The sequence below is a fragment of the Mesoplodon densirostris genome, chromosome 13, assembly GCF_025265405.1.
Source record: "Mesoplodon densirostris isolate mMesDen1 chromosome 13, mMesDen1 primary haplotype, whole genome shotgun sequence".
NCBI lineage: Eukaryota > Metazoa > Chordata > Mammalia > Artiodactyla > Ziphiidae > Mesoplodon > Mesoplodon densirostris.
This window is the reverse complement of record NC_082673.1, coordinates 12868559-12884544: the sequence shown is the minus strand read 5'-3', so window position 1 is coordinate 12884544 and position 15986 is coordinate 12868559. Positions and strand designations below refer to the sequence as shown.

At 38.4% G+C, this 15986-nt stretch overlaps 2 protein-coding genes across 5 annotated transcripts in view; one reads left to right on the top strand and one right to left on the bottom strand.

Annotated features, from left to right (window-relative positions):
- ARFGEF1 (ADP ribosylation factor guanine nucleotide exchange factor 1) overlaps nt 1-1751 on the top strand; it is a 138047-nt gene extending 136296 nt beyond the window's left edge. The window contains exon 39 of the mRNA XM_060115445.1: nt 296-1751. Coding sequence (XP_059971428.1) covers nt 296-460 — 165 coding nt within the window. The 3' untranslated portion in view covers nt 461-1751. The remainder of the gene's footprint in view (nt 1-295) is intronic.
- Nucleotides 1752-2885: 1134 nt separating this feature from the next.
- CSPP1 (centrosome and spindle pole associated protein 1) overlaps nt 2886-15986 on the bottom strand; it is a 115831-nt gene continuing 102730 nt past the window's right edge. For 3 of the 4 annotated variants that reach the window (XM_060115968.1, XM_060115970.1, XM_060115969.1), the window contains 4 exons: nt 15194-15257; nt 7552-7661; nt 5582-5720; nt 2886-3715 (listed from right to left, as the gene is read on the bottom strand). In XM_060115968.1, the coding sequence (XP_059971951.1) occupies nt 3510-3715; nt 5582-5720; nt 7552-7661; nt 15194-15257 (519 nt within the window). In that variant the 3' untranslated portion in view covers nt 2886-3509. Of the gene's footprint in view, nt 3716-5581; nt 5721-7551; nt 7662-8195; nt 8285-15193; nt 15258-15986 lie in introns of those variants that run through there. The other variant, XM_060115971.1, reaches the window with a different exon arrangement.

The window sequence follows — 15986 nt, the reverse complement described above, 5'->3', positions numbered from 1 at the left end:
CCGCAGCGGGAGAGGCCACAACGGTGAGAGGCCCGCGTATGTATGTATGTATGTATGTATAAATAAATACATACATACATACATACATACATACCAAGTGAATAATGTATGTATTAAGTTTTGAACACTTCTCAGTCTTTCAATTGCATGATCAATAATCACTGCTTTATGCAGACGCGTCTCCGGTCTTCACCCATCAGGGCATTGCCCCCAAGTGGGTTGCCTCTCAAGACACTTTGAGGTTCTGTGGTTTGCAGTGCAAGCAGTACTAACAGAGAAATTCGTTTCCCCCCAGTTTAAAGCTCACGCATCATTCTACTACCCTCTCTTATGTGAAATTATGCAATTTGACTTGATTCCTGAACTTCGTGCTGTTCTTAGAAGATTTTTTCTGCGAATTGGAGTAGTTTTTCAGATATCACAACCACCTGAACAGGAACTTGGAATAAACAAGCAATGATGGGAAGTTAATATTTTTCTGTTGGCGTTTACATCCCTCCGTTCTTCAAAAGGACCCCGGAGCTGAGGTTTCCTACCTGAAAAATGGTTTCTCTGAATTGCAGTGTCTAAGGGTTACTGATAAAGAAGCTTAGAACTTCAGCTCGAACCTGCAGCGCTCCAGTCCCTTTTTGTAACCTGATGGATTGTTTGTCGTGTTGGGTTCACGAGCTTTTTTTCCCCACAGTGTCAGCTTATATGCTCACGTGTCCTTCCCTGTCCTCAGTGGCAGGGAGAGCCCCACATATTTCTGGCAGGTGTGGAAGTGAAACTTACCCAAAGAACTCTAGATGTAAAGATTTGAACTTCTGCAAGAAGTACAACTCAGGAGAGCTGTATTTTGAAGGATAAAATGTTTATAATTGGGGGTTGGGGGGAGAAGAAGAAATTATTGTTCATGGTAAAAGATATTAAGCAACTATGGTATTCTTATTCTGAAGATTTTTGCACACTCAGGCTATCTGAGATATACTGGTAATCATCCTTCTGTGAAAAATTGTACAGAGATGCAGGTCTGTAATATAAAAATCTTAAACATTATATAGTTCTTCCTGCACTGTTTTATTTCTTTATTTTCTTATTCATTTGCTAAGTACCTGTAATATTTTGTCAAATGCACTAAACATTTGGGTTGAGCTTTTTGTCTTTTATTTTGTGGGGATTTTGGTTTTGCCCTTTTTAGGGGGTGTGATTACTTTGAGGGTTTAACAAGCCCAGAAGCTGTTGTGGCTGACACTTGTCATGATCTACAACAAAGAAGGTAGAAAATATCCCTGCTGACATAACCACCTGTAATACACTTCTCTTCGGGCTTTTAAAGATGAGCCATTAAAATAGAATGATCCTTCATGGACCGAAACTTGAATCACTGCAAAATGACTCTTGGTTGCTGTCACTTCCTTTTCTTTTTCTTTTGGGTGGCGGGGCTTGATTTAGATTTTACTCTATGTACAGAATTTAATGTTGAATATATTAAAATAACAAATCTGGCATGGTTTGGGGAGGTTAGATTTACTGGAAATGTGTTCATACTGTGAATTGTGTTCTGATGGTTAAACAAAACGACAAGATTGTCAAGCATTCCGTATTAACAGTGGATGTAGAAAATTTTTTCAGATGGATAAAATGTATATGGTACAGATGTAAAGTTTTCTATGTAAAAAAATTCTGTACAACTTTCTGTACAATATTGATTCTCATCTGGCATATTCTAATCAGGTTATAGGTCAATAAAGTTTTTGGATTATTTCATCAGTGCAATCAAAACCTGTGTAATCCACAGCCCCATGTTTCATTGACTTTTTTTTTTTTTAATTAAAAGCCATGCAACTAGGGAAAGGATATTCTCATTCACAGCTACATGTAAATGTGTTCTTTAGTTCTGATAGTTTCTTTCCAGCTTCTGGCATTAGAGCCTCCGCCATATCCTGCTTTCTGAACTATAGGCTATTCATAATTTAATATTTTGTGTATTTATTAACCCAGACTAAGGCTGCACTATTTGAATCCTGAGAGAAGGAGCTAAAGTTGAAGTTAACTTTGGAGCAGTTTACAGGCTGCCATCGTGTGTCCTCGGAGTCCAAGATGAGTGGTACAACAGCATGAAAAGGAAAATAGAACATGTCAAGACTATTTATTTTGATGGTTGTGTTAAAAAACAGGAGATGTGTTCAGTCTTTGCTGTAGCATCTCTTAGATCATGAGTAGTCACTGTGAACAGAGCATTTATAAGTGCACTACATTTATTACCCCCAAGACACAGCCCTGCTCAAGCCCAGCTGGATGCTAGAGCCAGGAGCCAAGCCACCATGACCTTCTGGCCTATCTGAGGGTAAGTGTTTCAAATGACCTGGCGATTTGTTACTTTATGGTATCATATCAGGACTCTTCTCTAGCAGAGACAAGAGGCTTTCATATTACTTTCAGATGACGATATAAGAAGAAAAATCTTAAAATAAATGATTCGATTACAAACGTTAGCATGCAATTTACATGCAGCTGAAATTCAAACTATCAGAAGTTTCACACTTGAGGTAGACCGATCTGATCTTGTGTCCCATTAATTACATCAGTGGAAATGTGCAATCGGTACCTGGGGGTGTTCTTAGCTGTCAGTCACGGTGCTGGACTCTAAGAATTATTTCCAAGAATTTGAATTAGTCTTTACCTTTTTAAAGGCACCTCTTAGGGAGGGAGTGATTGGAAAAACTAACTCACCCAAGGGTCCACAGTGGTGCGGCAAGGATTCCAATCCCCATCCTTTACCCCTGGGTGTTCCTGCCTCTCTTCAACTTCTAGAACACCTTGTCTAGAAACTTCAATTCCAGTTAAAATAAGAAATTGACATTTGTAATAAAAATAATTTATTTTTATCAAGAAGTACTTAAATCATATAAATAGCAAACGTAATGCCTTCACTGGCACAAAAATAGAGGCAGAAAGAAGTGACACTTAAGAGCATGGCTCACGGGAATATAATCATTAACAACTCCCATCATTTATACTGAATCAGTAGTCAATAAACGACACGGAAATAAGCACATTTGATTCTCTGATTACATAGCAACAGCTATAACCAGTATATTTACGAAATGAAAAATTATTCTGAATAGTGATAACAATAGCAAATGTACATATGACAAAGTATTCTGGTTTTACAGTACTGTTAAGACACTTGTGTTTTATTCACCGTATCTTATTGACAAGCAGAATTTTAAATAATGCACATACGGTAGTTGATTCCAAGAGCTCATTACCATCCTGATTTATGGCAAAATTTGTGCAAAAGTAACTCTATACAATTCTACATTATATAAATTAATAATCATGTCCTTTTATTTATGTACCATACTATACATCATATACATCATCATGGAAAAAAGTACACCTTATATACAGATGGAACATAAATAACTGCCAAGTATGGGCCAAAAGTAGCACATAGCATTACGGTTCAGATTTCACATTCCTTTCACCTTCAAAGGCACCACTGGGTCCAGCACAGATTGATTTCAACCGTGTGCAGTAGACAGGCCCTGCCAAGTGGAAGTGCCTGGTTTTACAGGAACCTGCTCCTGCCTCAGCTGCTCTGCCATGAATCGTTTCAGCGTTTCTGAGGTGCCCGGGCGGAGCCAGGGCTCAGTTGCTACAGAGTTCGATCCGTCGTCACCCACGTGCTTCATGATGTCATCAGGGTCAACCAGTGAACTCTCATCATCTAACGGAGGCAAAAGAGACATGACTCAGGTAACACGGGCGGCAGGCAGGTCATGTGAACAGAGGTCTCCTGTAGTCTAACCCATTAGAGCTCTGCGCTTCCCCACAGTACTGTGTTCTAAACTGTCCTGTTTTGTTCAGACCTCCTCCTTTTAGAGGTAGGAAAGCAAACCCTGGAACAGAAATAATAAACGATCAACTGACCAAGGTGACTCCATGGTACTGGTACCAGCACCCAAAGGGACTCAAGGATAGCAAAGGAGATGGTACCAAATGTTGACTGTAGAAGTGTCAGCAGTCTTACTCTGTGTCACCTGAGGGATGCCATGCACAACTTTGTTTTTAATTTAGCAAGGTTTTGGAAATACTCCTAGCCTATTGACTATAACACTGCTTCGAGGAAATAAGGTCATTCTAGGAAAGCATTAGACAGGGGATGAAATTACTTCCATTCTTACACCTTATCTAAGAGGTTGTGTTTACTCCATTAAGAGATATAGCTCTTATGCTGCATTCTTTTAACTGGTTATACTCAACTTCTATATCTGTATTTTACTTATTAGATAATAATAATAATAGGAAAATCTGTCTTCCTGCCCTGTGATGTCAATTTCTCTGTTTTTTTAAATTACATCTCCTGGTCTCTGAAGGATTATTACCTCAGCAAAGGGACATGTGCACTCAATGTAATGAGTAATCAATCCACATCGTACCAAAAAGCTCCTGTTTGAAAGGACAATGTTAAAAAAACAAAAATGTTTAGAAGTTGAAAGCTTTCTGAAAAAGAGGAGAGTTTTCAGATGGTCTATTTTCTCTCAAGTATATCCCTGTTAAATATTAATTCAACTTATTGGTTCTAAAAGAAATTGAGGAATAGGTAATTCTTAGTACAGATTAAAATGCCTTTTAGCCAAAAAGAAAGCATTCCTTTCCCACTGTCCACAGTTTTCCAGGTATGATATGAAAAGTACTGCTCTATCAGTTTACCATGTTTGCTGGTATTTGGTATGAAATTACCACCATCAGAATGCATGACATCTTACTCCTAGAGACTGAGTATACTTTTAAATTAACAAGTATTAATCAAAAAAATATCTTAAGAAAATTGCTATTAGAAAATTATTGTAATGAAGCTTAACACAATAAAGAGAATTGTCCGAATAGACCACCTCTGCTATTTGCTAAAGCGAATTAATAAGGCTTATTACTCTAATATTGTCCCATTATCCTAATGACTAACAGCATCTCCATAAGGAAGCTGGCCTCGGGCTGGCAGAGGCGCTCTTAGTTGCCCGAGGAAGCATCCTGCCTGCCTGTGCTCAGTGATGAGCTTTAACCTGCTGTTCACCAAAGCAGTGAGAGACGGCAACGCCCAGCATGATGAGAAGACTGTACTTGGACTTAAAGCAAAACATACCTATTTTCTGTTTATGTACAGAAGGCCAAGTAAAAAGGTAAAAAAGTTTTCTTTGTAGTACTACACATTTATAATAGATGGGTTACACAAAGAACTCAAGGTTTTAAAGTTGACTTCTGATAATCTCTCACTTCAGTAGGGAAGCGAGATGCCAATACTAATCAACATTTTCCCTGCTGAAAGCAAAGCCCGGATATATTTAATACACAGAAACTTATCTGTTTAGAATCCACTCAAAAAAGGGTACCCCCTCTGGTAGAAAGAATCTGATGCAAAATTAATCCTTTGTCCTGTTTTTGTTGAATAGCTACTGTGTTCTTCTAGGCCCTACAACTCAAGGGCTTTCAAAACTCATTTCCTCTGTCCCTCAGCCATTAGTGAAAACTTCCACGAAGCAGGTTTAAGAGTTCTCACAGAATCTGCTGTTGGCTATTAAACTTGGCCATTTACCTGTATTAACAGGCTTATTCTGAAGTTCATTCAGTTTTCGCATTCGTTCCTCGTTTCTCATTCTAAGTTGATCGATATTTACACTGGATACAGATTTTAAAGAGAGACCATCAGGTGATACGTTAGGATGACTGTTATCCTGTAATTAAGAAAAGAGAACTTAAGAAACGATCATTAATGTGAAATATGTTCAGAATAAACCAGTGAGTCAAAACAGGTTCTTGCCCTTGATAAATGTATAGTGTGATGAACAAAATAAAACAAATGAAAATCTGTATAGCATTTATATTCCTAACTCCTGATGTTTATCCATGCAGGCTTAGATGAAGGTATAGCATTTGTGATAACATATAAATGCTGCCAGACTGGATAAAGGTGGGGAATTATAAAACACAAAAGGAAAAATACTGCAATGTAGGGGCTAAGAATCAGTCCAGCTATAAAATCAAGACGGGAGGCTTCCGTCTTCTGGCACAGTGGTTGAGAATCCGCCTGCCAGTGCAGGGGACACAGGTTTGAGCCTTGGTCCGGGAAGACCCCACATGCCGCGGAGCCACTAAGCCCATGTGCCACAACTACTGAGCCTGCGTTCTAGAACCCGTGAGCCACAGCTACTGCAGCCTGTGCACCTAGAGCCCGTGCTCCGCAACAAGAGAAGCCACTGAAATGAGAAGCATGTGCACCGCAACGAAGAGTAGCCCCTGCTCACTGCAGCTAGAGAAGGCCCATGTGCAGCAACGAAGATCCAACGCAGCCAAAAATAAAATAAATTTTAAAAAAATCAAGCCAGGGTAGTACTGGCATAAGGGTAGACATAATAGGTGAATGGAACAGAAGAGTCCAGAAATAAGCCCTTATTATACTTATGGGCAAAAAGGCCAATAAAATTCACTAGGGGAAGGAAGAGTCTTTCCAACAAATGGTACCAGAATAACAATATCCACGTGTAAATAAATTTGGACCCCTATACCTCACACCATTTGCAAAAATTAGCTTAAAGTGGATTCACTGATTTAACTTTAAGAGCAAAAACTATAAAGCTCTTAGAAGGAAATACAGAAGTAACTTTCATGATCTTGGGTTAGGCAATGGTTTCTTAGATACGACACCAAAAGCACAAGCAAAAAAAGAAGATTGATAAGCTGGACCTCTGTCAAGATTAGAAGCTTCTGTGTTTCGATGGACACCATCAAGAAAATATCTGCAAGTCACATATCTAATATAGGACTTGTACCCCGAATCTATAAAGAACTTAGGACTCAACAATAAAAAGACAACCTGATTTGAAAATGGGCAAAGGATTTGAATAGACCTGTCTCCAGAGAAGATAGACAAATGGCTAAGAAGCACAAGAAAGGATGCTCAACATCATTATCAGGAAAATACAAATCAAACCTACAATGAAGTATCACTTTACACTCGCTAACAAATGTTGGCCAGCCTGTAGAGAAACTGGAACCTTCATAGACTGTTGGTGGGAATGTAAAATGGTGCAGCCACTTTGGAAAACAGTCTGGCAGTTCCTCAAAATGTTAAATGTAGTTAGTATGTAACCCAACAATTCTACTCTTAGGTATGTGTGTGTACACACATACACAAGCAAAAGAAATGAAAACATTATAAAATTTGTACACAAATGTTAAAAGCAGTATTCATAACAGAAAAAGTGTCAACAACCCAAATGTCCATCAACTGTTGAATGGATAAACAGTAGTGGAATATCCATACAATGAAATATTATTCAGCAATAAAAGGAATGTTACAGATAGGCTGTAACTCAGATGACCTTTTGAGTCCAATAACCTGCTCACGGTCATCCAGCATTTGGTGGTAGAGCCTAGGTTCAGACCAATGTCCACCTTATTCCAGAGCAAGTTCTCTCTTTATTGGACTACACCAATTTAGCATGGGTCAGAACCCAGACCTCTCGTTCCTAAACTCGAAAAAAGAAAAGGACGTATCATACGTACAAAGTCGAGTCCTTTCAGTTTGTTCCTCCTGCGCTCCCTCGCAGAGGGCAGCTGTGATGGCAGCGGGAGGGCATCATCCTCGATGGCAGGATACGTCTCGCCGTACGCACCTAGAGGCCACACGGGGAGAAGCCTTAAACATCCACCATTTCACACCTTTTTATTCAGAGCTAAACCAAGACTGTCTTTTAATAGCTTTATTAAGATGTTATTTACATATAGTAAAATCCACCCACTATAAATGTACATAGTTCAGTGATTTTTATAGAATTGCACAATCACTACAAAGTCTTACAACATTTCTGTCAGCTCAAAAAGTTCCCCTGTGCTCACTGGCAAAATCACTCCCTACTCCCACCTGCCAACCCCATGTGAACACTGATCTGCCTTCAGTCTGGAGATTTACCATTCCTGAGATTCCATATAAATGGAATTATACAATGTAATATTTTGTGTCTGTCACTTAGCATAATGTGTTTGAGGTCCATCTATGTGGTACCGTGTATCAGTACAGTTGACCCTTGAACAACATGGTGATGAGGGATGCCGACCCCCTGTGCAGTTGAAAATCCACATACTGCTATCTGCCTCAAAAACAAAGGAAATGATAAATGACTCACCCAAGGGCAGGAAGCTGAAACTGTGGACTGAATCAGGACTCAAACCCCTACTTCTAAAGATTCCAAATACTGTGATCTCTAATCAAACACAGACTTCCCCCACACTTAAAGATCTGTAAAATGGAAATACAGGTACTATATTTATTGAAAAAAAACTGTTCAGTGGACCTATGCAGTTCAAACCCATGTTGTTAAGGGTCAACTGTAGTTCTTTTCCGTTTGTTTTTTGTTGTTTTTACTGCTGAGTAATACTATGCCATATGGATCTATCTCACTTTGCCCATGCACTCACCAGTTGATGGACATTTGAACTGTTTTTCGTTGGAGATTATTAATGTTACTATGAATGTTCATGTACATGTCTTTTTGTGGCCATACGTTTTCATTCCTTTGGGGTATATTCCTAGGAGTGAAATTGCTGGGTGTTATGGTAACCATGTTTTAGCATTTGGAGGAGGTAGAACCATTTCACGTTGTAAGAAGGTTCTAGTGCGCCCACATCCTCACCAACACCTGGAATTGTCATTCTTTTGGATCACAGCCATTCAAAGTGGGCCAACAGCCTATCTGACCATGGAGATGAATGTTATTACTTAAAACATTTAGAATTTTTTCCCCAACTTTATTTTGAAAAAATTAAAACTTAAGGAAAAGCTATAATACAATGAACACCTAAAGTCACCATTTCTTATTTTGCCACAATTAGTTTATAACTAGAAACAGTGGCGGGGAGGGGGTGGTGGTTACTTTTTGCAGAACCAGTAAGCTGCAGGCATCATGACACTGTCCCTAAACCCTTCATCAGGCACCATCTAAGAACAAGGGTTGTCTCTTCCACAGCCACATTCAGGAAATGGAACATGGATAAAATACTATCATTTAATATATAATTGATATTCAAATTTCTGAAAGTTAACGTGTATAGCTTTTTTTTTAAGCAGCAATAACTATATTCTATTGAATGAGATATGGGATTTTCTAAAACTCCAAAAACAGAAGTTTTCTGACTTCTTTATTATACCCCACCACTAATTCACTTGCTATTTTTCTGAAACGGTTTACTTACAAGTTTTTACGGTCAGTACAACTGAGTGGGAAGCACAGAGAATGCCTGTGTGCCCCCTGCCACCACACACTCATAGCCTACCCGTCCACCAGCAGCCCCGCAGACCTACACTGACACACCACCATCGCCTAAGTCCATAGTGTACATTAGGGTTCGTTCTTGGGGTTGTACGGTCTATGGGTTTTAACAGATCCACCATTACAGTATCATAAAGAATAGCTTCACTGCCCTAAAAATCCTCTGTGCTCCATCCATTCATTCCTCCCTCTGCTGTAACCTCTGGCAACCACTGAATTTTTTTTTTTATTGCCTCCATAGTTTGACCTTTTCCAGAAAGTCATGTAGTTAGAATCATATAGTATGTAGCCTATTCAGATTGGCTTCTTTCACTTATAAACATTCAAGTTTCCTCCATGTCTTTTTGTGGCTTTGTAGCTCATTTCTTTTTAGCACTGAATAATACTGCATTGTCTGGGTCTACCACTGTATATTATATATATATTTATATATACCCATTCATCTCAGAGACAACTCAGTTGCTTCCAGGTCTTAGCAAATATGGATAAAACTGCTATAAACATCTGTGTGCAGGTTTTTGTGGGAACATAAGTCTCAACTCCTTTGGGTAAATACCAAGGAGTGTGAATGCTGGATCATGTCGTAAGAGTATGTTTACTTTTGTAAGAAACCATCAAACTGTCTTCCAAAGTGATGGCACTGTTTTCCATTCCCACCAGCAATGAGTGAGAGTTCCTATTGCTCCACATATTGCCAGCATTTGGTGGTGTCCATGTTCTGGATTTTGGCCTTTTTTTTTAAATATTTATTTATTTGGCTGCATCAGGTCTTAGCTGTGGCATGCAGGATCTTTATTTGGGACACACAGGCTCAGCAGTTGTGGTGCACAGGCTCCAGAGCTCACAGGCTTAGTTACCCTGGGGCATGTGGGATCTTAGTTCCCCCACCAGAGATCAAACCCATGTCCCCTGCGCTGAAAGGCAGACTCTTAACCACTGGACCATCAGGGAAGTCCCATCAGGTATTTCCCTGATGACACATGATTTGCATTTCCCTAATGACAAATGATGTGGAGCACCTTTTCATATGCTTATTTGCCATCTGTCTGTCTGTTTTTGGTGAAGTGTCTGGATCTTTTGCCCATCTTTTAATTGGGTTGTTTCTTGTTGAGTTTTAAGAGTTCTTTGTGTACTTTGGATAAGAGTCCTTTGTCAGATGTGTCTTCTGCAAATATTTTCTCCCAGTCTGTGGCTTGTCTTCTTCCCTTGATATCGTCATTCACAGAGCACTGAAGTTTAATGAAGTCCGGTTTAGCTATTATTTCTCTCATAGGTTGTGCTCTGGTTTTCTATCTGGTTTTCTCCAATGTTACCTTCTAGGAGTTTTATAGTTTTTGCATTTTACATTTAGGTCTATGGTCCTTTTTTTTTTTTTTTTAAGCTTTATTAGAGTATGGTTGATTTACAGTGTTGTGTTAGTTTCAGGTGTACAGCAAAGTGAATCAGTTATATATATACATATATCCACTTTTTTAAAAGATTTTTTTCCCATATAGGTCATTACAGAGTTCCCTGTGCTGTACAGAGGGTTCTTATTAGTTATCTATTTTATATATAATCGTGTGTATATGTCAATCCCAATCTCCCAATTTATCCCTCCCCCTGCCCCACTTATCCCCTGGTAAAAGTTTGTTTTCTTCATCTGTGACTCTACTTCTGGTTTGTAAAAAAGTTCATTTGTACCCCCCCCTTTTTTTTAAGATTCCACATATAAGCGATATCATATGATATTTGTCTTTCTCTGTCTGACTTCACTCAGTATGATGATCTTTAGGTCCATCCTTGTTGCTGCAAATGGCATTATTTTGTTCTTTTTTATAGCTGAGTGATATTACATTGTATGTGTATATATACCACATCTTCATCCGTTCCTCTGCTGATGGACATTTAGGTTGCTTCCATGTCCTGACTATTGTAAATACTGCTGCAGTGAAAATTGGGGTGCATGTATCTTTTTGAAAAATGGTTTTCTCCAGGTATGTGCCCAGGCGTGGGATTGCTGAGTCATATGGTAGTTCTATTTTTAGTTTTTTAAGGAACCTCCATACTGTTCTCCATATTGGCTATACCAATTTACATTCCCACCAACAGTGTAGGAGGGTTCCCTTTTCTTCACACCCTCTCCACCATTCATTATAGATTTTTTGATGACGGCCATTCTGACTGGTGTGAGGTGATACCTCGTAATTTTGATTTGCATTTTTCTAATCATTAGTGATGTTGAGCATCTTTTCATGTGCTTTTTAGCCATCTGTATGTCTTCTTTGGAGAAATGTCTATTTAGATCTTCCACCCATTTTTTTTTTTTTTTTTTTTTTTTTTTTGTGGTACGCAGGCCTCTCACTATTGTGGCCTGTCCCATTGCGGAGCACAGGCTCCGGACATGCAGGTTCAGTGGCCATGGCTCATGGGCCCAGACACTCTGTGGCATGTGGGATCTTCCCAGACTGGGGCACGAACCCGCATCCCCTGCATCGGCAAGCGGACTCCCAACCACTGCGCCACTGGGGAAGCCCCCACCCATTTTTTGATTGGGTTGTTTTTTGGATACTGAACTGCAGGAGCTGTTTGTATATTCTGGAGATTAATCCCTTGTCGGTTGCTTCGTTTGCAAATATTTTCTCTCATTCTGTGGGTTGTCTTTTTGTTTTGTTTATGGTTTCCTTTGCTGTGCAAAGGCTTTTAAGTTTCAATCCCATTTGTTTATTTTTGTTTTTATTTTCATTACTCTAGGAGGTGGATCAAAAAAGATCTTGCTGTGATTTATGTCACAGAGTGTTCTGCCTATGTTTTCCTCTAAGAGTTTTACAGTGTCCGGTCTTACATTTAGGTCCTTAATCCATTTTGAGTTTATTTTTGTGTATGGTGTTAGGGAGTGTTCTAATTTCATTCTTCTACATGTAGCTGTCCAGTTTTCCCACCACCACTTATTGAAGAGACTGTCTTTTCTCTATCGCATGTTCTTGCCTCCTCTGTCATAGATTAGGTGACCATATGTGCGTGGGTTTATCTCTAGGCTTTCCATCCTGTTCCATTGATCTATATTTGTTTTTGTGCCAGTACCATACTGTTCTGATTACTGTAGCTTTGTAGTATAATCTGAAGTCAGGGAGTCTGATTCCTTTAGGTCTGTGGTCCATTTTGAGTTGATTTTTGTGAAGGGTGTAACGTCTGTGTCTAGATTCACTTTTTTGCATGTAGATGTCCAATCTTTACTGTACTGCCTTTGTTCTTTCGTCAAAGAACAGTTAACTATACTTGTTTGGGTCTATTTCTAGGGTCCTTATTCTGTTCCACTGATCTATTTGTCTGTTCTTTTGCCAATACCACACTGTCTTAATTACTGTAACTTTATAGAAAGTCTTGAAGTCAGGTACTGTCAGTTCTCTGTTCTTTCTTCTTCAGTATTCTGTTGGATATTCTGGGTATTTTGCCTCTCCATATAAACTTTAGAATCAGTTCGTTGATATCCACAAAATAACTTGCTGGGATTTTTATTGGGATTGCACTGAATCTATAGATCAAGTTGGGAAGAACTGACATCTTGACAATACTGAGTCTCTCAATCCATGAACATGGAATATTTCCCCATTTATTTAGTTATTTTATTTCTTTGATGAGAGTTCTGTAGTTGTCCTTATATAGATCTTGTTCATGTTTTGTAAGATTTTCATCTAAATATTTCTTTTGGGAGGTGCTAATGTAAATGATATTGCATTTAAATTTCAAATTCTACTTGTTCATTGCTGGTATATAGGAAAATGATTGACTTTTATGTATTAATCTCGTATTCTGCAAGCTTGCTATAACTGCTTATTAATATTGGGGGTTTTTTTGGTGGGGGGATTGATTCTTTCACATTTCCTACAATCATGTCATCTGTGCACAAAGGCAGTATTATTTATCCTTTCCCACTCTGTGTACCTTTTATTTCCTTTTCTTGCCTTACTGAATTAGCTAGCACTTCCATAATGATGCTGAGGAGTGGTAAGAGGGGACATCTTCGTCTTGTTTCTTATCTTAGCAGAAAAGTTGCTAGTTTCATCACTAAATGCTAGCTGTAGGTTTTTTGTTGATGTTCTCTAGGGAGTTGAGGAAGTCCCCCTCTAAGTTTGCTGACAATTATCATGAATAAGGTGTTGGATTTTGTTTAATGCTTCTGCATCTATTGATAATGATGATAATGAAGATTTTTTCTTTAGCCTGTTAAAGCAATGAATTATATTTGAATGAATTATACTGAATATAACCCAGTTTTGCATAACTGGTATAAATCCTACTTAGTCGTGGTGTATAATTCTCTTTATACATTGTTGGATTCAACTTGCTACTGATCTGTAGTTTTCTTTTCTTAAGATGTCTTTATCTGGTTTTGGTATTAGAGTAATGCTGGCCAAATAGAATGAGTTAGGAGTATTGCATCTATTTCTATCTTCTAGAAGAGGTTGTAGAGAATTGGTATAAATGTTTGGTAGAATTCACCACTGAACCCATCTGGGCCTGGTGTTTTCTGTTTTGGAAGGTTATTAATTATTGATTCAATTTCTTTTTTTATTGTTATCACAGTCAATTTGGGTTTTTTTCCTAGCTTTATTGAGATATAATTGACATACTGTGTGAGTTTAAGGAACACAATGTGAGGATTGTGAAATGTTTACCACAATAAGGCTAGTTTACACATCCTTCACCTCACATGATTACCACTTTGTTATTATTGTTGTTATGGTAAGAGCATTAAAGTTCTACTCTCATAACAACTTTCAAGTATAAAATACAGTATTATTAACTATAGTCACCATGCTGTCCATTATATCACCAGATATTCAACTTATAAATGAAAGTTTGTACCCTTTGACCAACATTTCTCCACTTCCCCCCACCTTTCAATTTCTTTAATAGATGTAGGCCTATTCAAGTTGTATTTGGCAGATTGTGACTTCTCAAAAAAAAAAAAAAAAAAAACACATTCACACTACCAGCCTTACCCACATTCATCAGAACAGTGGCAACAGTCATGACTGTGTGGTGACCATTAATCAAAAAGACAGACTGCATATCTTTGGTCTAGTATAAGGTCTATGTAATGAAATATTCCGAGCCACTGTCTTGAGTGCCCCAGACTGTCTTCATTATTAGCAGTAACTGGTCACATCTCCCTGATGTCTAATGAGCTGTCTTCCCATCCCTATTTCCTACTGATTTCTCTATCTTTACTCACTCTCCACAGTATGACTTCCTTGCAAAAGAAAAACTCATTAGAAAAGAAAAAACTGAGAAAGAAATATAGGCTAGTTTGGAACGTTGATCACTTGAAAATATAAAATAATTGACATGAAATAAAACTAACATGTAGAAGGGAGAATTCCCTGATGGCCCTAAGGATAGCAGAAATGCTTATGATCAGAGTACACAACTATAAGTGTCTATTACAGTACATGTACCTTCACATATCTTCTCAAGACTAAGTTATATTCTTATGGCTTGTTAAAATATTTATTAAGGTAACTGTGGATTCACATGCACTTGTAAGCAGTAAGGGAGACCCCTTGTAAAGTTTGCCTCGTTCCCCACAACAGTAACATTCTGTACAGCAGGAGCAACGGCCTCACACCCAAGATACTGATAAAATCCTCCGATCTTATTCAAATTTCCCCAGTTTTACTTGTACTCATTTGTGTGTTTGTGTGTGTATTAAGTATCTGATTTTGAAATTTTTGTTAAGTTATATTTGATGATTATTAGTAAAACAAAATATTCCTTTTTTTTACCATTTTGCACAACAAAGAGTAAAGTACTGATTTTTTAAGTATGGAGAAAAACACTTAAAATAAGTATAAATAACGCTTAAAGAAATAGGTTGGTAAAATAAATATACTCACCAATAAAAGCGCTATCAGATTCCAGCAATGAATGTTTCAAGAAATCGTACGTGTCATCTCTGGGCTAAAAGAAACAACAGATATTAATGACTATTTTTATTAGTCCTGTGTGGAAAAACAGCAAATTTGTACTCAGGCACAAGTCTCCACACTCTCCCCAAAATTAGCAAAAGAGGAGAGGGAGAGGTAGGACTGCTTCCCTCCTCCACCACATTCCAGCGCCCAGAAAATACAAGAAAGACCTTTTATTAAGTTACATTATTGCTGATAAAGATATAATAGAGTATGAAGCAGTGAACCCACTTTAACATTAAAAGTCTTTAAACCATTGTCGAGATTCATTCTTTCTCTCAATAAATCTGTTTAGTGCACTTACTATTTCCTCTGTGCTAGGAACTGGAGATACAAAGATGAGTAAGAGTTTCTGTTCTGGGGTGGATCACAGTCCCATGGGGGAGAGGCATACCCTCAGATGATGACAGCCCCATGTGACAGCAGCTGTCACAGAGGCACAGCACAGAGGGGGACATAGGAGTAGGGAAAAAGTAATGCTAGGGTTGGGCTTGTAATGAGCTCTCAAATTAGAGGTAAGAAATTTACATAGAGAGAGTTTTACAATAATGTCACCTTACATATTGGAAGGAACCTAAAGTCACCCAACACCACCTCCCTGCACTTCCCTTCCAGATTTCTGGGATGTGCTAGAATACTCCAGTGAAGAGCTGTCCATTAATTTCTAAGGAAATGCATTCCACTGAGACATAGCATTGGTTATCAGAAAGTTCTTCTCTTT